General features: G+C 39.9%; 1 protein-coding gene across 1 annotated transcript in view; it reads right to left on the bottom strand.

The window, feature by feature from the left end:
* The window catches only part of LOC100870102 (inactive tyrosine-protein kinase Dnt), a 90,194-nt gene extending 66,408 nt beyond the window's left edge, over positions 1–23,786 (bottom strand). Inside the window, exon 1 of the mRNA XM_031915810.2 lies at positions 23,221–23,786. Coding sequence (XP_031771670.1) covers positions 23,221–23,365 — 145 coding nt within the window. The 5' untranslated portion in view covers positions 23,366–23,786. The remainder of the gene's footprint in view (positions 1–23,220) is intronic.
* Between the last annotated feature and the right edge of the window lie 466 nt (positions 23,787–24,252).

Below are 24,252 nucleotides of genomic sequence, written 5' to 3'. Positions count from 1 at the left end.
CATAATCTGGACATAAATCGTTCCTTCCTCGTAAATCCTTCTCCCCCCCTCCCCCTCCTATCCCCGTTTAAACTGCTTAAAATTACTCTCATGGGGGAGGGGAATATCCGATAACACGGACGGCGTTCACCGTGGAAATATCGCGCGATTCATATTCCGCGAGAAAGACAGTCCATTCGGGACGTGCCTCGTGCCAGATTTCACTATCCACGACCGCTTTTACCCCTTTTCTCGATCCACGCGCGTACATACGTACGTATATCCCGAATATTTCCAACCCTTAAAGCTTGCCTTATCGCTCTTCGCCCTCCCGCTCCACATGCGTATCCCGTGTGCTTCTCCACACGGATGGAAGAGGAGGAGGAGGGTATTTCGAAGGGTTGTCGCGGGCGTGATATCGAATTGCGTAGTCATACGTGAAGCCAGACGGATGTGGCGCACCGATCGCCCCGAGGAAATTCAGATCTGGCGTGGCGTGGCGCTGCGTTTGGCTGGCTGTCCCAGAGATTTCGACACGAGAGGGCGGGAGACGCGACTACTCCCTCTTCCTCCCGAGATCCGCGGGATCGTAATCCGAAATAGGAGGAGGAGGAGGAGGAGGAGGAGAGAAGGGGAAGAGATATTGAGTCGGTGGGGAAAAGTAACGTCTCGGTTTCGTGTTTTCTCGAATGCGTGAATGGCCGATTTGAACGGATAGAATATTCTGGGGGAATGAACAGGTTGGTTGTACGCCCGTATTCTGTTTATTGTTCTACGTTCGTTTTGCTACAAGATGTAAAATGTGAAAATGTGAAATTATTAAAATTGTGATGTTTTATAGGAAACGTTGTTATTCGAATTTTGGCTGAGTTTATTATTTAAAAAATTTAAACGTGATATTCACAAATATTTTCAAGACTATTGTAAAGTAAAGTAAGTAATAAATATCGTGCCCCTCGATGCTCAACAAAATTATCTCTAAATTTGATATTTGATAGGAAATATTAATAATTGGAAATTATTATTTGAATTTTAACTAAGCTTCTTAGTAAGCTTATTTTAAAATTTAAATATATTTTCGAAAGCGTCGCAAAATCGAATAAACATTGACATCAAACGTCCTCTTCGATGCTCTTTAAATTTACAATATTAATAATAATTAATATTATTTAAATTTACAATACACTGTAATTATTCTATAATTCAGTTCACATGTATAAGAATCCTCGTATCTTGTATATTCGCGCGTGTATTATTTTTTTTTTACTCTTTTCAAACTTCATTTAATATCAAATCTACTCCCTGATAACCCAGATTCACAGAAAAACTGAACGTGAACTTCTTCTCATCGATCGATTTTTACGAAATCCCCTTTTAAAAAATCCCACGAACCACATATGCACATATATTTCTCCCCCTATTAACCCTTTGCACTCGTATAGTCACCGTATAGTCGCCATTCTAAATTTTATTACATTAATAAATAGTATAATACAATTACATTCTACATATATATATAACATAATTACATTCTAGGAACTCTCGTTACTCGATCGGTAAAAAAATATAAACACGAGTGGAAAGGGTTAAAATTTTATTTTTCTCGAACAAAAAGATGTCAGTCATAATTGGATAACGTGGCGACGAACTTGATGCATATATTTACATTGGTATAATATAATTTACATTTTATAGAACTCTTGCTACTCGATCGGTAACCTTCTTAAACATACGAGTGCAAACGGTTAAAATAAAAAGAGGAAAGTATTTACACCGACCTGACATCGCGGTACGCGTTCATTTCCGCTCGACGACGATGCAAAGCTTGGGGGATCACGAAGCAGGGGAGAGGGGCAGCCAAGGTAAACACATTAAGAACGCAACGTCCCCGGGAAGGAAACGTATCTTGGCCAATAGAGGAGAGGGGGACGATACGCTCGATTACGGCGGAAATTCGAACCGTCTTGAGGGGGCGAAGAAAAAGTCGGAGGGAGGGCAACGCGTCCCCTCTCCTTTGCCCTGGAATTAATCTCGCGTCTGTAAACTTCCTTTCGTTCCCGCTGAGCCAATGGGACAATCGTCTCCTCCGGCGAAACGTTACGATCTCGTTACTTTCCCGCGTGTTTGCACGAGAAATCCGAGAGCGGGCTCGTTAAGACAGAGAGAGAGAAAGCATAGTTGAATATAATGTTTAGTTTTAGCGAGTTTCAGTCGTCTGTTCCGAACACAAATGACACGACATCGATCGATCAAATTTTTAAACCATTTCTGGATGAAAATATTTCTTTGTACGATTGTTCCCTCGATTTCACGATTATTGAATAAAATTTGCGCGTTTGATTTTTCTGAAATTATCGCTTCACGAATATATTCCTAACCTCTTTACGTACGATCTTATATAAAGCGTGGAATGATGTATTGTCGAAGGATGCAGACTTTTTTATCTGAAATTGAAGATCGAACTACATTTTTGGCCGAGTTTTCGTGGCGATAGAAATATTATTTTCAAAGTTTTCGAGTTTTGTAAGCATGGAGTGAAATTAGTTCGAGCGAAGATGAGTTTGATTTCTTGTTATCGAATAACGAAATTATTTCTATTCGTTGAGAAATTGATGATAGTGAGAAAATAAAGATATAATATAAGAAGATGAAAAATAAGAAAGACATCGAACGACATTTTATCGCGATACTTGCCCTGACAAATCTTGGTAATTACTTTATCGTTAAAATATCGCACGAAACAACAATACAGATATACATTTAATATTCGACGAATTTTCTTTCTTTCGTATGTAAAATATTAAAATATAAAAGTTTTATACGTTGATTTATGTAGTGCACGAATCAGGTATAGCGATTTCTCTAATTCACCGGAACACGATCATCGTTCTCCAAATTAAAATTTCCGACTTTGTTACGATTTTGAGACACAGCGTTCTCTCCTAGTGGCGCGCACAAATCATTTCGATAACTTCGACGGCTGATCTTCTAAATTGCAATGCAAAAAGTAAACGCAAAAATGACGCCTCTCTGCACGCCATATTGCTCGAAACCGTTGCGCAGGACTAGAAACTCTCGAAGCGCTCGTCGCGACTCTTCTTAAAAACAAAAGCTCTTTCAGATGGCGCCACGAGCGATTCGAATTCGGTCACAAGTTACGATCGAGGAAACATAAGGAGAAGCAAGTTGTTTGCACGCCTAATAAACGTATCGCATTCGTTATCGAAATATCGAAAATAAAAATTATCCCGAGTAAATTTTGCTTGGAATATAAAAAGAAAAGGAAAATCGCCGGCGAAATAAACGTATTTCCCTTTGTAATCGAGGAGACGAATTGGAATACCGATCGTGAAAGTTCCACGTCGCCCGTTTATGCGATCGCGATCAGCGATCTCGAAACTTTTCCTCCTATTCGAGAACGAGGACGACGACGACGACGACTACGATCGACAACGGGAGGAAAGTTTCGTTGATTCGATGAAATTTAGTTACGGGGTGGGAAAGTTTCGAGAAAATTATCGGGGGAATTCCCCTCCTGAATGAAACCGTTACATTTTCATGAGTCAACGAAACTCCTCGTCGCGTGTAATCGATAGATGTTAATTTCGTTCCGCTCGATTTTCCAAAATTTCGTTATCGCGGCGGGAGACGCGATCAACTTCGTTCTCGACGATACAAACAAGCCTCCTTGCTCGCGGATCGCTGCGCGTTATTCGAAGGATTAACCGTAGAGGCCCCGTTATAAAATCGAGATGGATCGAGGAATCAAGGATGAAATTAATACTATTATCATTAACAATATATTCGTATTTTCAAATAAATTCTTGGTTATTTTTAATTTTTAAAATTATCTTTATCAGTCAATAGAATAACTAATTCACAAACAGAAAATAAATTATTAATAACTAACTAAATTAAAAATAACCAAGAATTTATTTGAAAAATAAATTATTACGAGTAAAATAGTAATTACTATAAACCTTATCCATTATACAATTATAAATCTTAAATAATAAATATTATAACATAATATTAATGAAAATAAAAAACCAAATTGTTTGAATATTAAAATTTAAATCAATAATTAGCTAAATTTAATATATTTGGCTCGTTTTATCCGAGTCGTTTATCGCTTTCGAAACAGAGTCGAATGGGATATCCCAGGCTACCCGTTTTGTCGTAACTTGGCGCCTCGAGTACAGCGTAGGCGTCGCGTTGACTCGTCGAATTTGCAATAAAGAAGATAGATGAAAGGGGAGTAATCGCCGACTAATCTTTTACTCCTCCGTTTCCCACTCCCTCCCCCAGCTCTCATTCGTTATTCATTAATGTTCATTTTCCCCGTGTTTCGCGCCAACGCTAACCGTCATCGAGTGTCCACCATATTTCTTTTTCTCTCCTCCTTTTCTCTTTCGCTCTTCGCGCACCAAAGACGCACCATATAATAAATGCTCACTACTTTTTCGTACTCTATACGTTTCTTTCGATTGTCTTCTCGAATAACATCTTTGAATTTTTTTTTTTTTTTTTTCAATTTTAATCAACCGCTCGATGCAAAGCCCGATGAATTCCTTTTCGAATTCTTATTATCGAAGGATCGAATAATGAAAAAAGCTCGCGAATTATCGAAAGGACGAGCGGGGCTCTCTGAAAGATAATATTATATCGATGTTATAACCGCAATATCGGCAATGTTAATTACGGGATGGGATAACTTTGTTGCCAAAGTTATGAACAAACAACCACCCCCCCCCCTTCTTCCTTAACATTTACCCCTTTTAATAAGATGCAAACAGCCATAGCCCGGGAGGAGAGGAGTTACCATGGATTTCCAGGAGGGTGAGTCAGGAGTCCAGAGAAAATCTCCATCCCCTGAGGCTGGTTTCTGGAAAGCGTATGGGGAGGGCGCTTCGGCAAAGTGCGCTCAATATTCTTCTCCTCGCCGGCCGAATATCGCGAAATTCCTTCAACCCTCCGCGTAATCGCGGCATAATATTTTCATAATCCCTTCCCCTCCCCTCCACTGTGAAACTTTCACCTCTGGCCAGGTCTGTCTTCACGAGATTGTCGAATATTATTCCCAAAGGGGCCTCGTTTAATGGGATGCTTGCCCATCCACATGTTCAGAGAGGAATCCCAAGAAGGAGAGAAGAAGGTCTCGTTACATCTCTAAAATTATCTCGCCAACGAGACGAGCATTTGATCGGCGAAAATTGTCTTGCTAAAAATTTTCCTCCTCCTTTCGTTCGTTTCCAAAGAATTGCAATTACGTGTTCGAGGTTCTTTTGTGAGTGGAGAAGGTGGGGAGGAAAAAAAGGAAAGAGAAAGAGAGAAACGTCGTGAGAAATCGGGCAAGCTCGAAAGAGGATGTGGCGGGAAGAAGAGGGACAATGGGAGGGGAAATGGGAGAGTGAAGGGGAGGCATTGTTTCCCCGAGTGGGCCGCAAAGAGAGCGTCGTCGAGTTAGAGGGATGTTTGTCTTTAATTAAAATCAGTCACAACCCGTTTCACGTGCTCTGACAATCCACCCTTTTCTCCCCCATCCCCACTCTCGGCCACTTACCGGTTTGTCAAGCAGAATTCTTAATATTCAATTATTCCATCGCCGCTTTTAATTAGCCGGGCATCCGTTCTTTCGTGCGTTCTCGCTTGTTTTCGATTGCAATTTCGTCGAGAATCGATCCTGTGGGACGAAAACTCCGAACCGAAAGATAAATTTAATTTGAATAGTTACTGTAGTTAGAATAAAAGTGACGAGTATACAAAAGAAGAAACGAGATAACCACTTTCATTGTACTCCATTTTCACGATGATGATTCTCAAATAAGACGTAAATTCGTATTCTCTTTAAGCGAGAAACACCGTCCCCCTTTGTCTCTGCAACTACAACCGCCATCGCGATATAATAAAAACTCAACGCGGCTCTTTGCCTCCTACTTTTTCTTTTCTTCTCTTTTTTTCCCTTTTTTTTTTTTTTCGTCTATTTTCCGCCCGAGCTCGGTGACGGCTATACGTATTTAAAGGCACGACTATTTAACGGTAACCGATTGTTGGAGACAACAATGAAAGCGAGCAGGTTTTATCATACACTTGCGCGCGACGAGAAAGGTCCTCCCGCGTGGAAAATGCGGCTCGAGCACACAGTGTCGCGCGCATTAAGCGCTGCCTGCAGGCGATGAACGTGACTAATTGAGAAACTTGAGGCAAATGTTCCACAATACGGGAACCTCTTTTGTAATAGGATTGCTTCCCAACAGTCGTGCGTTACTGTTATTTAGCGGCGTTAATGTAAGGGAAAATTTCATGCCCTCTTCTTGAGCACGGGAGAAGAAGTTTCTTCTTGTGCCCGTATCCGATGAATAGAACACAATCCAATGAAGAAAAGTATATAATAGGCGTTTCCTCCCCGTTCTTCTTTTTTATCGTGAAAGAGATAAAGATTTTTCCGTAAATAATAAGAAACGTCGCGGCGGATATTCGAGGTTAATCGTGCTTTTGTTTTTTTCTTTTCTAATTGAATTGTAATACTACTTTTTACGACGAAAACCGGAAGAACTTATGGATTATCCTTTCGTGTAAAAAAACTTTATGAGTATCGAATCCGAATATGTATTTTTAATAACGAAGAACGATCAATCATTCGCGTATAACTTTGCTCGATAAATTTAAATAAATGGGATCAGAATGGTATAACCTGAATAAATGTCGTAACAAAAAAAAACTTCAGGCCTCTCATATCTAGAATGAGAACACGTCATTCATCATATCCCATTTGACTGCTAGAAGGATGAACGAGCGTTACGATACGTACATATTTAAACTTCTGTAGGAATCGTTTCACTTTCGAGAGACGCGTCAACCTCTACACCATCTGGTGGAGGCCGGGCGAACTATATTTCTCCGTTACATAATTTCCTAGCAATTTACACAAAGTTTCCAATTATTTTCGTGTTTTGATAAATTTATTCATTATTTATCCACTCGAACACGTATTTATCGATTATTAATCTATTTCCTTACAATTTTACTCTTCTTATCCCAACTTTCTTGAATTTTTCGCATTGCATATCGTTCGATTCACGTCGATCTCGACCATCGCATCGCCGTATATAACAAAACTACTAGTAAAATCCCATTAAAAAAAAAAAAAAAAAAAAAACTCAAATGACCTTAACGTAATCTCGAAAAACACGACCTTGAGAAAATTCTCGCAAACACAACAAGCTCGATATTCGAAGAACGCTCTCTTATACATAATACGTGTATATATAAGACATAGGCAAAGAGCTCCAATCAAATCCTCACCCATGAATACCGATACTTCGTCATTCTCTGTCCCACTCTGTCTCCTGACTTTCGATAGATAGTCGGTCTACACGGGCTTATCCAAGCGCATCAACGAAAAACATTCATTAAACCCCGGCGTGTCTGCGTTCAAATAACTGCGCGCACACCTTCTCGAATCGAGAAGGGGTGAAGAAAACAGTGAAATTCGTTTAAACGTCCCTCTTTACAAGAGTCGTCAAGCTCGATTCGATCGATTTCGATTGCTCGTCGAACCAATACCGGCCAGATACGAGTGGCGTTCGGTAAGTGCGAGTCGGATGGAACACAATCAACGGGGACGACACCGAAGCGAGAGATCGATTCGAGTGGCGGATAGACAGAAAACTACCTACGGCTGAGTTTGAGAAGGGTAAAAGCGTTAACGAGTCGCGTTATTCGACTCGTTCGCAGCTCACCAAGAGGAAGGGGGAGGGAAGGGGGAGAAAGAGAGAGAGAGAGAGAGATTGTGGCCCTCGACACGACTCAAAGTGACATGTGCGAACGCGTAATTAGCGGCAATTATCAAATTTCGTACGAGATAGGCATGTGTTAACATAAGCTTGTAAATGTAAACACGACAAGTTTCTAGATAACGCGTGTTGCTAAAGATGATGAAAATATATGAATATTTGTGCGGATTTCAATCAGAGATGATACTAAGATTATGATTAAAAAATAGAAAAAGAAAAATTCTGTGATATAGATTAAAGTGATATTGATAAGGATAAAAACGTAAATTAAAAAGAGTTTTTTATCATAAGCATCTCGTAAAATTACTGAATCTTTTCGAAGTGTAGCAAAGTGAAAAATAGTAGTTGCTGAATACGGGGCTAGAAATAAAATACAATCGGTTCGAATAATTTCTTATCAGAAAGATAAAATAAAAATTATTATAGACAAATTTCCCCAAGAATCGCAACGATGAAGCGAGAGAAGAGATCGATTCTCGCTCGTAGCAAGTATCTATCAATAGAGGAGCAACTCGAGGAACAAAAAACCATCCTCGCTTCTTGTACCGAATTCTTTCTCTCGTATTCACGCGAAAAGAGAAAGAAAAAGAGAAAGAATGTAGAAAGAAAAGCGGGAAAACAGGACAAAGAGATGGTTGGAGGGGAAAAAAAAAAAAAACGAGGCAGAGTAGTATACACAAAAAAAGCCTTCACTCCGTTCTCGAAATTCGTCGATGATTACCACGGCTTCTTAATTAACCGTCGCTGATTGAGAGGATCGCCGCGCCCGCACCACCACTGGCGATAATTAGAGGAAGCTCGTCAGCCAGCCGGAATTTTTAATTGGCGAATACCGGCGGAACAATTTCTTTTCGCATCCCTTGAAATCGTAGGGACGCGGAAAACCTGAAAACTCGCCTCAGGTTTCCGCGAGAAAAGTTCGATCGAATCGAATAAACAAAACGTTTTCCCCAACTGTTGTTCTACACGAGCGATAATTTCTTTATCGCACACGATCGAATTAATCGAAGAGAAGAAAGTAGATATGGATGATAAGATAGGGGATGCAAATTAATTTCCAAGCCCAAAGTAATATTAATTTTACTACGTATACACGACAATTCTACCCGAGCACCGGAAACGGTGCAAATAAGTTACCGTACATATGTGCATAACAGTATAATTAGATACGTCGGATATTCGTGTAGAATTTACGGAGCCAAGTACCACTCGAAAATTACAGCCGTTATTCACGCGACATGTGCTCACGTTCTAGAATATATATATATATACATATACGACGAATTTGTCATAAAAATTCGTATCTACCCTCTAAAACTGCATTTCAAATTTACATCACGTACGTACGATTACGCTCGAATTACGAACGGAACGGTCGGCAACATCTTGTACGTCGCGTCACTTTTAAACATAGAGGGAGTCGAATTTCTCAGTCTCGAACGAGTCTGCCATCTCGCGGATGTTAATGACAATAGATGCCTTCTCATAAGCCTCCAAGGCCAAGTTGGCCGGATCGCGGTGCTCTGCTTCAGACACTCGTCACTGGATTTATTTCCTCGACGACGCGTACACGGCTTGTACGTACACGAGGACTTGTCGAATTGGATTTGCCTCGAAAGGATCCCCGCGCAGACGTCAAGAACTTCTCGCCTTCCTTCCTTCCTTCCTTCCTCTCCCTCCTTACGGTTACACTGTTATCCTGCCAACTGCAGCCGGCGATGCACCACTGCCGCCGTTTTCCTTCACCGTTCCCCTTCCATCCACGCGTCTGACTCTTGACGTCGCATTTATCGTACGGGAACACCCCTTGTCCGCTTATTGATACATCATCCACTGTCTCCAAATCTTCTTGCGAATATCTTTGCTACGCGTCTTTGCTACAGAAATTATTTTATTCTAGATTCGTCTGTATCAATCATTCAATTATTCGGTTTAAAATTATTATTATTAGCGGTATTTTTTTGCAAATCGCGCGGGATAAATTTATCGAATTGTTTTCTTAAATTTTGTTTTTTTTTTAAATCGCAAGCTTATCGAATTTTGATATCGAGGAAATTTGGATATAACGTTCTAGCGTTGTTTCTAACAGGATGCATCTACGGATTATCGACTGTCGACACAAAGGATCCGGTCGATGCGCGATCCTACGTGTCCGCAATAAACAGTAAATGCGCAGAGTCCGCCTATTGAATATTCATCCGCAGCGAGCAATTATTTATTTTCCCAAGCGTGTCGAATTTTTCCCCCGATCCATTTTTGGCCGACAGAGAGGAAGGGGAGGGGAGGGAGAGGGTCTGTTTCGAAACGCACGATTTATAGAAAGTCATCGAGTTTGCCAGAAATTATAATTAACGCCGTTCGTTTCAAATTTCGTTCGACGCGTTATATCAAACGTTTCTATCTTCTATTTCACACGCTAATTAATATACAACATTTATATTAATCGAAGAAATTTGAATAACCGTTCGATCTTTCTCTCCAAATGATTACACGAATTCGATCAAAGAAAAAAAAAAAAAAAATTTCAACGTTATCAACAAGACACGTCAAAATTCGTATAATAATTTATTCGCGAAATTCATTAATTCGCAGACTTTATTTTTCCGCTTTATTATTGTTTATTATTACGCTTAACGAGCAACAACTCGTCAACATCTTTATCGACGAACGATGCTGATACAACGGGCTGAACCAAGCTTCATTTTTCAAGCTGAGAGAGGAACGAGGGATATAAAGCAGGGAGAAGAATACACGTTTTTTCCACCTAATGAATTTTTTAACGGGGGCACTGCTACATCGGTCCGATAGCCCAACTGGAAACGATAAAGCGCAGCGGGTTATTAGACGGAGCCATTCTCTAAAACGACAACGGCAACGCAGGAAAGGACGAAAGAGAAAAGAAAAGAAAGGAAAGGAAAGGAAAGAGAGAAAAAAAAGTACGAACGATGGAAACATAAAAAATGTCAGAGGATCACGAGCAATTTCCAATGGATTCCCCAAGCGGAACGGGTATTACGCCTGCAGGCCGATTTTTATGCGATGATAGAGTTCGACAGGTACGACCGTTTTGCAATATGTGCATCCAACGATTTTTTCCAACGCGTTCCACGATTCCCTCGTTTCGAGTTACGCCAAGATAGAGCTTTTTCGACGCGCGACATTCTCTTTGTCACCGTCATTCTCCTCTCGACACGGGCGGTGTTTGCACGGGCATTATAGCTCGACCACTTTGCGCCGTCTAATATTTTACCGGCGAGCTCGAGACCCCCTCCATTTTGCGCAGGTAGCGCCGATATTCGCGCGGTGGACAGTTGGCAAAATACTTTGTGGGACGTGGGCACGCGTAACGTTGCGTGGAAAAATCGTTTCGGGCAAAAATTGCCGCGCTTCGAAACGGTCGTCGAATGAGAACGAACGTTATTTGCTCGTCGCATTCTTTTTCGCTGACAGTTTTTATTTTTTTATTTATTTTTTTTTTTTTGGTTGTATTTGTTACTTACGACTATTTTTACAACCGGCATTCACCGTTTCTCCCTCCCTGTGGTTATCGCTCTCGTTTGGAATTGGCGTGTAACGGAAGATGGTTCGTACGTACGGGATTAATATATATTTTCTGATAGTTTCAAATATTTCACGATGATACGCGATCTTAGTTAATTGCAAATTCTATTCAAAGTGTTCGTGCACACACGCGTGTGTATTTATATAATTCACGCAGATGTGCTGCGTCAAATGTCTATTGGACGCACAAAGCGATGGCCGATCATAATTGTAACGCGTATAGATATCGGCACGTACAATACGTTGCATTGTCAATGGTTGCCTATCTTCTTGGTAACATCGAATCGCGCTGTACTGTCGCCATTATTGATATACATTTGGGAAAATTGATCGATAGTGCTGGGCTCGTAACATTAGGCAGAAAATTAGATAAAAAGAAAATTGGATTAAATTGATTTATAGTCACGCACGACTTTCTCTCCTTTCTCTTTATTTGCCAGCTGTTATCTCGCTAATAAGCGCGTCCGTAATTAAATGCGCAAATGCCACTTTCTGAATTTGTCACGTGAAAAACGATGGCACCTCGATTCGATGCACGATTGGTTTTTAATAACCGCGTGTTAAAAATTACGAGTTTCTGAACGAAAATTCTCTAATTTCTCGCGGAAAGGAAGGTTGGAATAATTTCAATTTTCAATTATTCATATTCGCAATCGCCATTGCTCCGAGTAATTCGATTAAGGAAACTATTCCAGACAATTAGAAGTAAACTTGCGAGCCCGTAACCAGCGCATTTTAACACCGATGAGGAATAAGGATTAAAGGAAAATCCCTAATACCATTTTCCTAGCCATTAGTAGGTTTATTGATCCCCTCGCGTTCCTAATGTATTCGAGGCGAGAACCGATGCAACTATTCGAGAGTAATACGGCCACAGTTATCTCGATTGGAAATGTTTCCGCGAATCGGAATAAAAACGTATTTTTCTACGCAAACGCCACGTGTTATATATATATATATATATATATATATATATAGTCGCGAAACCCGAAATATCGTGGAAACGTTGCAAGAGCGGATAAAATTTTAAACGATTAAAATAACACGGATAATTTTTATTTGTTTATCCGTCGACATCGATATATTTCACGTTACACGTTATTTGTTATCTGGTCGCAAAAGTTTCGTTGATTTTACCCGTAATAAAATTATAACGGGCGTAATATTTTCATATTAATTACAAATTTTCTCTCGGCAAAAACTCGTTAACAAGTTTCTTAATGATTTTGATGGAACAGGAATATATACATATATTATTATATATAATTACCGACAAATATTAATAAATCCCTTATTCACTCTCTCCACTCAACCGGACTCAATTTTTACCAAATTTTTTCATTCGCGACACATCCATCATTTGTGATCCAACAATCGTCATCGCATCATCATAGCCTAGAAACTATTCCAACTTATGATAAATAACAAAATGCGTATTTCACTCGATTCCCCCCTTCCTCTGCCTACTAATTTCGCGGTTGAAACGAACGAGGCCAGAGGCCGCCTCTGCTCGGTCCAATCGAAAACGAAGAGAGAGGGGGAAGGATCGGTGTGTCGAAGAGGATGCGCCGCGATTAATACGCGGGCAAGTATGCGAGTGATTCGCAATCGAATCCGATCGGCGGCGAACGTCGGCCGACGGTTTATATACGGGAAATTTATACAGGGATGGGAGAGGCGTGCGCGGCTCCATTTCCCCGACACACGCTCCCATACCCGTGATTCCGTGCATATTTACACGTGTCTCGGAACGGCGGCCGCGCGTGATTTACGCAAATACTCGCGCGCGCAACGAAGACGCGTGAAAATTTATCCTGCCCCCTCATCGCGGATCATCGATCCGCCCGATGAGGACGCGGGTTAAGCCTCGCGATCGGCCTGTTTGCACGGCGAATTAATATATGCTCATCAGCCTGTTTCTATGTTTGCCCGGACAATTTCGTTGCACGGAACACGGGCACGGGTTATGTTTGCCCAACCTCCTCCCCACGTTATTTCCGAAATATCAGGGGGAGCAGCGTGTACGAGGCTGAGAATAATAATAACGCGTGTGGAAAATTTTGGGATTTTGAGATGTATATATGGAAACAAGATATTTGAAGGTATGTTGAATAATAAGATGTTTTAAAAATTGGGATTTTGAAACAAGAAATTTGGAAGTAACTTGAGGTTAACTATAATAAGGTGTTTTATAAAATTGGGATTTTGAAGTTGAAGCAAGAAATTTTGGAAGAAAGATGAAGTTGAATATTAAGATGTTTTAAAAATTGGGATTTTGAAGTTGGAGCGAGAAATTTTGGAAAGTTGAAGTTGAATATTAAGATTTTTTAAAAATTGGGATTTTGGAGTTGAAACAAGAAATTTTGGAAGAAAGATAAAGTTGAATAATAAGGTATTTTAAAAATTGGGATTTTGGAGTTGAAGCAAGAAATTTTGGAAGAAAGTTGAAGTTGAATAATAACGTGTTTTATAAAATTGGGATTTTGAAGTTGAAGTAAGAAATTTTGGAAGAAGTTCAATATTAAGATATTTTAAAAATTGGGATTTTGGAGTTGAAATAAGAAATTTTGGAAGAAACTTGAAGTTGAATATTAAGATATTTTAAAAATTGGGATTTTGGAGTTGAAACAAGAAATTTTGGAAGAAAGTTGAAGTGGATATTTTAAAAATTGGGATTTTGAAGTTGAAACAAGAAATTTTGGAAGAAAGTTGAAGTTGAATAATAACGTGTTTTATAAAATTGGGATTTTGAAGTTGAAGCAAGAAATTTTGGAAGAAAGTTGAAGTTGAATAATAACGTGTTTTATAAAATTGGGATTTTGAAGTTAAAGCAAGAAATTTTGGAAGAAAGATAAAGTTGAATAATAAGATATTTTAAAAATTGGGATTTTGGAGTTGAAACAAGAAATTTTGGAAGAAAGTTGAAGTTGAATAATAACGTGTTTTATAAAATTAGGATTTTGAAGTTGAAGTAAGAAATTTTGGAAGAAAGTTGAAGTTGAATAATAAGATATTTTAGAAATTGGGATTTTGGAGTTGAAACAAGAAATTTTGGAAGAAAGTTGAAGTTGAATAATAATGTGTTTTAAAAATTGGGATTTTGAAGTTGAAATAAAAAATTTGGAGATAATTTGAAGTTAAATAATATGATATTTCAAAAATTGGGATTTTGAAGTATATTGAAATAAGAAATTTGAAGATAAGGATGGTTTTTATTTATTTATACGATATTTCAAGTTGAGAATAATAACATGTCTCGAAAATTTTAGGATTTTAAGGTTGAAACAAGAAATTCGGACGTAATTTGACGTTGAATAATAACGTGTTTTAAAAATTGTGATTTTGAAGTTGAAATAAAAAATTATAAAAAAGATAAAGGATAGTTTTCATTTATTTGTTCTTGAAATTGAATAATAAGGTGTTTTAAAAATTGGGATTTTGAAGTTGAAAAAAAGAAATTTTGGAAAAAAATTGAAGTTGAATAATAACGTGTTATAAAAATTAAGATTTTAAAATTGAAACAAGAAATTTAAAAGTAAGATGGTTTTAATTTATTTATTCAATATTTGAAGTTGAGAATAATAACGCATCCAAAAAATTTTGGAATTTTGAAGTTGAAACAAGAAATCTGAAAAGTTCAAGTTGAATAATAACGTGTTTTAAAAATTGGGATTTCGAAGTTGAAACAAAAAATTTCGAGGTAACTTGAAGTTAAGAATAATAACGTGTTTTAAAAATTGTGATTCTGAAGTTGAAATAAAAAATTTAAAAGGAAACGACGGTTTTAATTTATTTTCGTAAAAGAATAAATTCCGCAAGATGAAAAATACGTGTTTTCCACGCGTACGCGCTTTTACAAGTATTGTACGTATGCACAGCCATTTTGAATTTCAGTTGCATTTTTCACCGTTTTACGATTATTTTTTCGTACTTATCGAAAATCGATAAATCCGTCGTCAGGAATCCCCTTCGATTTTTTATCCGCATCGAACAACAACAACGTACAATTTCTTTCTTTTCTATATCTTTCCAATTTTTTTTAATCATTTCTCCAATTATTAATATAAAAAAAAGCGCAAGATAACGAGTTCGAGAAACAGAAGAATTTTCTTACAATTCACTACGTGTTCGACCATCGTGCGATGAAATTCACGAATTCATTTTTCGTACATTTAACGCGACATTTATAATCATTTCTCGAATTTTTAATATAAAAAAAAAAAAAGCGCAAGACACGAAGTCGAATTCGAGAAACAGAAGAATTTTCTTACAATTCACTACGTGTTCGACGTGTACACCATTGTGCTGCGATGAAATTCACGAAGGATGAATTCATAGCGCTGTCGAATTAATTCTTTGTATCCTGGCGCTCAAAGAGAGGCTTGGCAAAACAATGGTGGAGTTATAACGTTGGTCGGTGTAACAATCGGCCGAACGTAACGAAATATTTTTCTCCCTTTTTCGTACGATAAATTATTTATGCCTCCAATGTTTCGTGTTTCTTTCTTTCCTTTTTTTTTTTTTTTTTTTTTTTTTGAAACAGAAATCGAGAACAACGAGCGCGCCAACAACGCGGAGGTGTAAATTTCCAAGGATGGAGAATGGATCCACGCGATAAATCAGTTAGTTTTCAAGTTTAACAAGCCACGTTTCTATGACGCGAGGCGGCAAGAGGCGGCAACGTTTGTATAATTTAATGCAACACCACTTCACAACCTACGTAGTAATTCATTAGAAATCTGGCGTTATTATCCGAATTAACGCGTGTATGCAATTAATGTTGACAATATTGGGGATTAATTTCGAAATTATTGTGATTGGGCAACGATGATGAATCACCGTTGCGCGAATCGATCTAACGCAATTATTAAATTATTTTATGACGGATCGTTTAATAATCGAGGCGTTAAAATGGTACACATTTATTTATCTATTTCATCCTCCCCCCCTCCTCGCATTGCCTCGTGATATAATTTTAACGATCGAAAAAAAGATGTAAACACCAATCGGTCCCCCCTCCCTCCCCCCTCCAACGTAAAGATAAACACGTAGACAGCTGTCGCAACGCAGGACGCGCCGACCGTATCACGGCTCAGAGACCCGTATTGACAGAGTATTTCGCATAACCAACTGGCCGAGATGGCATGTAAATTCGGAGGCCATGATTGGCACAGCGATTCCTATGATAATCGAGAGCACGACGAGAATTCTAATGATCGTCGTCTAACGTCCCGTCCCCGACGATTAATTTCGATACGATATTGATTACGCGCAACCTTCACGCCAACGTTTAAAATCTTTCGTCGAACGAGAGCAACACACAGTTTTCCATTCACCAAACTCGCGTAGAATCCCAATGATTTCTCTTCGAATCGAGAAACACGAAAAAATAATTGCTTGTTTTAACAAAAATATTCATACTCGCGTATTAGAGAACGATTTCCATCTCAACAAGTAAGTCTCGAAGCTAATTCGATTCGACATCGATCGAGACAAACTTCTGGAATCTTCGCCACGCCACTCCTCATAGCTTATTTAAAACGACAAAACCGTGTATGTGAGGCAAGGGCGCGCGTCAATCGTCTCGGTTTCGCCGAGGCTGTATCAATACGTAATGTATTTACACTTGTCTACTACCACCGCAACAACTGTCCTCCATTTATTATGCGCATATCGGCGGGAATATGTGAATACGCGGATCCTTCCATGTACAAACGCGCACGCAACGAGGCGTGCGTGTGCGCAAACACGAGACACCCATGGCGGATCGTTCAGCCATAAACCATGGCGGTTTACGTTATCGTCTGGCCGGATCTACCCGTCGGCAAACTGCTGCAATTTGGCTAACGTTCCTTGCAATTCGTCTGTGTGCGTGCGTGCGTGCGCGCGCGCGTGTGCGTCTGTGTACTCGTCGAAATTGATAGGGAATGAAACAACGCGCCTCCACCAACCATCGACTCATCCGAGTGGATCGAGTTTTTTCCCCCCTCTCTCATCATATTTTTCCCATAATACACAATCGAGCGATTAACGATTAAGTTAAAGTATAAAGGAATGTATTCGGCCCTCGAATGTCCGTCGTTCGACGTTTATCTCGCTCGACGAAACGACGACGGCGAAGACGGCGAGGAGGGGAAGGGTGGGAAGGTGGACAAAAAAGTAATTGGTTCTGGAGTCGAGTCCATCGATGCCCACGCGAAACCTTCACGAGAAGAAATTAAATATAAATGAAACATATACTGTGTGTGTGTGTGAGTGTGTGTGTGTGTGTGTGTGTGTGTGTGTATATAGAGAGAGAGAGAGAGAGAGAGAGAGAGAGAGAATGTCGTTTTTTTAATTCTACTTCGAGGACGAGTTGGAATCGAACAGTTTTTGAAGAACATGGGAGAAAACTTTTCCTTCTTACGTTCCTTCGTTTCTTTTATCTCCAAGCTTAACAAATATTAGAATGAAACAATTTGGCAAAGGAATTTCCATAAAAAAATATATCGCGGCAAAGAATATTTCCTCCTCGTCCGACTTTTACCAGCGACGACAGAGGCGGACTATCAACTGTCGTGCTGTTTTACGAGTTTTGCCCCCACCCCCGTGGAACGAGGAGCCACGTTGCGTCGACTTGTTTGTCGGTCCGTTTCGCGGTCCAGACGGGGCAAACACGACGGAAACCGATTGCGCCGCACGCACCGGCCGTGTCTGGGGCCAAATTAAAAATCAATTCGAGAGGACCACGTTAATTCGAAAGTGTTCGACCGGCTGTTCCTCCTCGCCGGGCGCGTGTAACTGGACAGTTCTCGGCGCGAAAAGTTCCAACCAAACGGCCGACCAAACCCCTTCTTCTCGTCGAAAATATTTTCTCTACACGAACGGTGTTCTTCGCGGTGGCTTGATCCGTGTCGGTGATTCGATTAAAAATTTGTTTGAATTCGAAACGTAAAATTCGAAACTGTTGCGCGCATGGTTTCTACGGTGGGATTTTTTTTCCTTTTTTTTTTTTTTATTCGCGGTTCGCTTATCTTCACGGTGGACGTACAACTGCGCGTATATACCGTTCGATTAGTCGCCGAGAAATATTTATAACGGGGAGAGAGTGTATTAAAAAGGTTGTATAGAAATAGGGAGGAAGGGGAGGGAAGAGTTTTGGTACAATATTTATGTAGGTTCGTTTGTTAAACCTTTCGCGTCACTATTTGAAACTGTGTGTGTGTGTGTGTGTGAGAGAGAGAGAGAGAGAGATTGGTGAATTTCACGATTTCATATACGGTTTAAAAGTTTATTCGCGATATTTCATCCTTGGTTCGAGCTTTTTGGCGAAAAACTAGTTTTCACGTTTCGAAAAATAATTCAAACTTTTCTCATCTACGTTATATAATGAACGAAATGGAAATCTATCGATGTCAAATGCAGAGCATGCGAGAAACGGGAGTTTCCCCCTTCAGCAGTTCCAATAGCAGCTCTTTCCTATTTACCATACCGGTGGTGGTGTCGAGCAACGAAAATCGAAAATATTTCTCGATTTAAAGTGGAAAGTTTATTACTGGGTAGTTTCGAGTCGAAACTTTTAATCGTTTTAAAATCTTTTTTATCCATTTTCGAGGATCGACGTTAAACATCCAAACATCATCCACGTTTCCGGATGTATACTTCGTTTCACCGTTGGAAATATAGTTTTTCAATTCTCCCCAACTAACGTTCGAAATTGCAGAACAGGCTGCGTGTAGTCCTTCTGTCCCATCGACTCTACTACAACTACGCACCGCGCTAAAAGTCCTCCATCGAGCCGTTCCCCCGCCGTATAAATGTTTGAAACTTTCTCTGGAATACGTGTGCTGACTCGGCGCGATGAGACGCGTCAGCCAATCGCGTACTCGTATTTTCGACAGGCTCGCCTTGCTTCGCGCACCTTCTATCTCCACACACTTCTGCCCATAAATGTGTGAACGCCTCGCCTCGCCACAAGTATAAAAACGATATGCTCGTAACCGCAGCAGTTCCTCGAATCCTTATTTATAAAAAGTTTACTCACAGTGTGTGTTCGCGTCCGTGTGTTCGAACCGTTAAAAGAAATAATATTTTCCAAGTTGCTTATAAAGTATCGCACCAAAATATATAATAATCGTACAATTAGCTTGAAGCAACTTTATTCGAATTATCTAATTACTTCTTCAAATAGCAAATTCGATTCTCTTCCATCGTGTCAATCGCCGTCCCAAGAATAAATCGTTACAAATTAACCGCGCATATCCCTTAAACCTTTACAATCCGCGATTACCACCCGAGAATCATCCCTCTGTCTCGCCCACCTGCCCTCCACCACCGCCGCCATTCGTCAATGCTACCGCGCCATCCCTCTCCTGGATCCACCACCTTTCGCTCTCTGTCACCGTGCACTCTCTCCCCCCCCCCTCTCCCTCCTCCTCCTTTTTTCACCCGCTTTCAAGCAATGCTCGAGCCGACGAAACGAAGTTTTCCGGCGGAGCTAAAGTCATTTCGCTCGCGCAATCTAAGTTAAGTGACTTTCGAGAGCCCTCCTCCCCTCCCTCCTCACCCTGGACGACCAAACTCGTCCCTCGGCCGCGATATCTCGGCCCGAACCCTTTCCCCCTCTTCTCCTTCCGTCCTCAGCGACGCGTTAAGGAGAGGAGGGAGGGGAGGGGAGGGGAGGGGAATTCGAGATCTAACGATTATGTCGGCCGTTAAGTTGGCACGGCTCTGAGAAATCGACTCTGAGAAACCGAGCCAACGCCATTGTTACACGGCCGTCCTTCCCTTCGATTCGTGTTTCACCTTGCGCATCGAGACGCATTCCCTCCCTCCCTCCCTCTCTTCCTTCTGTCGAGCATTTTTCAAGGTGACAGGGGGTAGAGGGGGGTGATAAGTTTGAGGCAAGTATTCGCGATATCTGAATACCTTAGCCGACGAACTCGAGACGTTCCAGTAACAGGCTTTTTTTTCCTCTCTTCCAGAGAGAGAGAGAGAGAGAGAGAGAGAGAGAGAGAAAGGAAAATTTTTTCGAGGAGGAGAGGAAGACGGATATTGAAGAATAAACGGAAATTAAAATTTGGTTGGAATATTGCTTGTACAGTTTTCATCGACATACCACTTGTAACATCGATTCTGAATTAGTTGTTCCTTGCCTCGTTTAGCCAATCTTAAGTATTCTGGCTAATCTAACGTTGGCTGTCCAATTTCTGTGTCATCGGTGGAAATTCGTAACAACACCCTCCTATGTTGCCACATACGGTATAATTTTAGATTTAAAATTGTATAAAGATACGTTTCTTATATTTTAAATTCTGTGCTTATTCCAATTATTTTAATTATGTCGCCATTCTACATTTTATTATCATACATATATTTATATTAAATATACGTGCAAACGGTTTAAATCTTATTTTCGTCGAACAAGAAGACAAGAAGACGACGAACGTGTGAATGGAGCGAATTTTTGAAAAATTCGTTTTTTCCTTCTTTTTTTTTTTGTAAATAAAAAATGAAAGCAAAAACGGACCAACTGCATGCTTCTCAAATTTCAGATAACGTAACGGATCGTTACGATACGGAAAAACCGTATCTCTTTTGTGATAAAAATACGAGCGTATAATATCCGATACGTGTACAAACTCGTTGTAAAAATATTTCGAATCTAAGCTAAGAAAAATGGATGAATAATTTCGATTTCTCGTCGATGGAAAATTGCGTAAGCACGAATTTACGAGATATGAAAAATTAATAACCTCATCTAACGCGTTCGATCATCAATCGAGAATATGTTATATATATCGAATTCACGTCGAAGCGCTCGTTTCCAATTTACATCCAAATTCTCTCTCTCTCTCTCTTTCTCCGATATCCCTTGAATCGCGCCGTTAAAAAGCGTGGAAAAGGCATGGACGGATGTCGAGACGCTCGTAAGACCGTCATCGACAGCGGAAATGAGCGATGGGGGCGGGAATTGCCTCGATTTTCCAAGAGTCACGAGCGCCAGTCTCTCGTAAATACACAGCCATTCCACAATTTTTCCCCTCTCTTTTTTCCCGCTGCCAGAAAACTGGCGCGTCCAAGCTGTGTGTACATAGATAGAGATAGAGCGAATATATATATATATATTAGTACGAATCATGGAACCGTAAAGTGATATCGAATGGAACAGAGAACGTAAGTACACGGTACACAGAGTTGTGTTATAACCATGTTGACCATCAAAAACGAAAATCTACACATACGCGCGCGCGCCATTCCGTACACATTCGACGAGGCTCGCCGAATTGTGGAAGGCGATTTCGGCTCCATTTTGAAGAAACTCGTGGGAAACGCGGTTTGGAGTTGGTCTTAAATTGGAAGGAAAATGGGCGGAACGTGCGTTGGTCCCGCAGCGATGCCGTAAATCAAAGTGGAAAATAAGGAAACGATAAATTCTCTAGTCCGAATACAATTTAACTTTGAATGGATCGTGGGGCGAAATGTGCAGTGAAAAGGGAAAAGAACGTTTCGTTACAACATCCTTTGAAATCGGGTTCGAACGACTTGAATTTTTTTTTGAGAAGTTTATAATTATTCATTGAAGAAGAAATAAAGGAATAATAATTTTTTTTTTTTGTCTACGATGAAAATTCGAAACGTTATTCCACTTTATGGATCTAATTTCATCGAAAATTCAGCGATCGAAAAAGCTACGGATATAAAGATTTATTACAATTAAATAGATCAAAAGTCGTGAAAAAAAGCTACGAGTTTTCAATCGTTTCGCAGTTTCAAATCGTTTGATCCGATTTAAAAAAATTTATTTCATTTTAAAGGGTATGTGATGTGTATAAGGGAATATTTTTTCCCCCTCCCCTCCCACCACCCTCTCACTTTCACGAGAGTTACGCGATATTAACGCGATGGGATAATAAACGTGAATTTTAAAGAACGATAACGAAGAGTGAAATGATAATTCACGGGGACGAAAAACGACGAGTTTATTTCTCTCGCGTAAAATTATCCTTGATTGTAACGCAATTCTCCCCTCCCCTTAACGATAAACGAGTCCGAGTAACATTTTTATTTTTTTCGCGACGCTGCTTGATATTCCATTAAGAAGAGAGGGATTCGACGTGATTAACGCACTGTTAAATTCGTTCATCGTTTGTCAGGGTTATTGTTAATTCGATAATTATACGGGGTCGTGACTCGTTACTAGTCGTTCCTAATTAAAAGTTCAACGATACACCCATTCCTGTATCACTCTCTTGATGAAGCGACATTGATGACAAAATTAATTGAGCGTTCGTGGTTCTTTTGAATTCGTATCGTCATTCGGTCGATAAAATGCCAAGATTTAATTCTACGTGCCCGTCTTTTTCTTTTTTTCCTTCCCTTTCGATGACAACGAACCGTTCAACGCGTTACGATTGTAGCGAAATTTGTCCTCGATGAAATATTTCTGTGCGAGAAATGTAGCGTAATATTTATATAATATTTTACGCGCCATGAATCGACGTGTTTCTTCTTCGAAATACGTAGTTAGTCGCAAAACGCGTTTGGCTTTATGAATGTTAAATGAAATGAACTCGCGTTTTTGTTCTGGGAGATTGAAAAAATCGCCTAAGGTGGTCGTAATTCCGATAGTCGTAAATTTCGAATGTGTATTTTATTTTTAACAAAATCGTTTGAGTAAACACAAATGTAAACAGCCACACGGTTTAATGCGTCATTAAATTTCTCTTAAACGTATCCATCGTTCGAATTACAATTTTTTCTTATTGCACGCTAAGAATAAAGAATATCGCAAAACAATTTGCATTTTCTACGATGAAATACGTAATAAATAAATATCTTATATGCAAAATAATCGTAAAAGAAACGAACCGCATAAATTAAAAATAATCGGTAAAGTACTCACCCAACAGTTTCATAACCTGGGACTGGCTGATAAAGATATTCAAGTATCCATCGCTGCAACCGACCAGAACCAGAAGAACGAACAACTTGCATCGCAATAAATCACACGATCCATCACCCCACCGCATTGTTTCACATAATAACATCACGTACCGACCGTGATCACGCGCGAAAAACCGTGTACCACTTTTACCGCTTTTCTACTCACGTGACCATAACCTCAAAAAAGTCCTGTGGTCCGCATCCACAACGGCAAACGTCACTCGCATCCTTTTTACCGTACACAAAATTCTCGGTCATTCGACGGTTACATTTCCACGTGGCCGTTCCTCGGTTGCACAATTCGAAACTCGATCAAACTTTACTCGAACCGAATTCCATCTTTACATTGTCGAGTTTACGAAACGAATCGAAGGATACCTGTTCGATCGCGCGTCACGGATCATCCATACTCGAACGAAATATCGATGAGAGCGAAGGTCACATGGTTACTTGTCGCGCCGGCGAAGGGAAGGGATCGAAAAGCGGGAGAAACGACCTTTACGTCGTCGGTGTCGGAGCGCAACTGACGAATGTCGTTTGGTGAATTGAAAGCGCCACGAATCGCGCATGCGCGCTTTCCGGGGTGCGACACCGAATACGCGACGAATCGTGGGGTATAACACGACGTGCGTAAACCCTATGAATCGTGGTAAGTGTAAATCACACCTTTGGATGGCCAACCAACCGTGATGCACTATCAGAATCATCGAAATATCGAACAACATCAAAGTAGAAGAATGTGAAATAATCTGTTTTTTTACATTTTTTTCATTTCATTTTCTTTCTTTCTTTCTTTTTTTTTTTTTTTTTATAAATAAAAGTTATCGAGATTAAGGAGTGAAAGAAAGCAAGAGTGAAATACAAAGTATGTAGAGAATAATAACTGGAAAGAAGCTTCAGTACGTTATGGGAAAGTTTAGCGGAGAAATCTTTTCGTATAAAAGGGATTTAAATATTTTTGATGTTATTGGATTTTGAAGGATCAGACCCG

This window comes from Apis florea, unplaced genomic scaffold, assembly GCF_048593485.1.
Source record: "Apis florea isolate Af1SG1 unplaced genomic scaffold, ASM4859348v1 contig_3802_pilon, whole genome shotgun sequence".
Lineage (NCBI taxonomy): Eukaryota > Metazoa > Arthropoda > Insecta > Hymenoptera > Apidae > Apis > Apis florea.
Note: the sequence above shows the minus strand (reverse complement) of the source record. Positions and strands in the feature narration are given on the sequence as shown.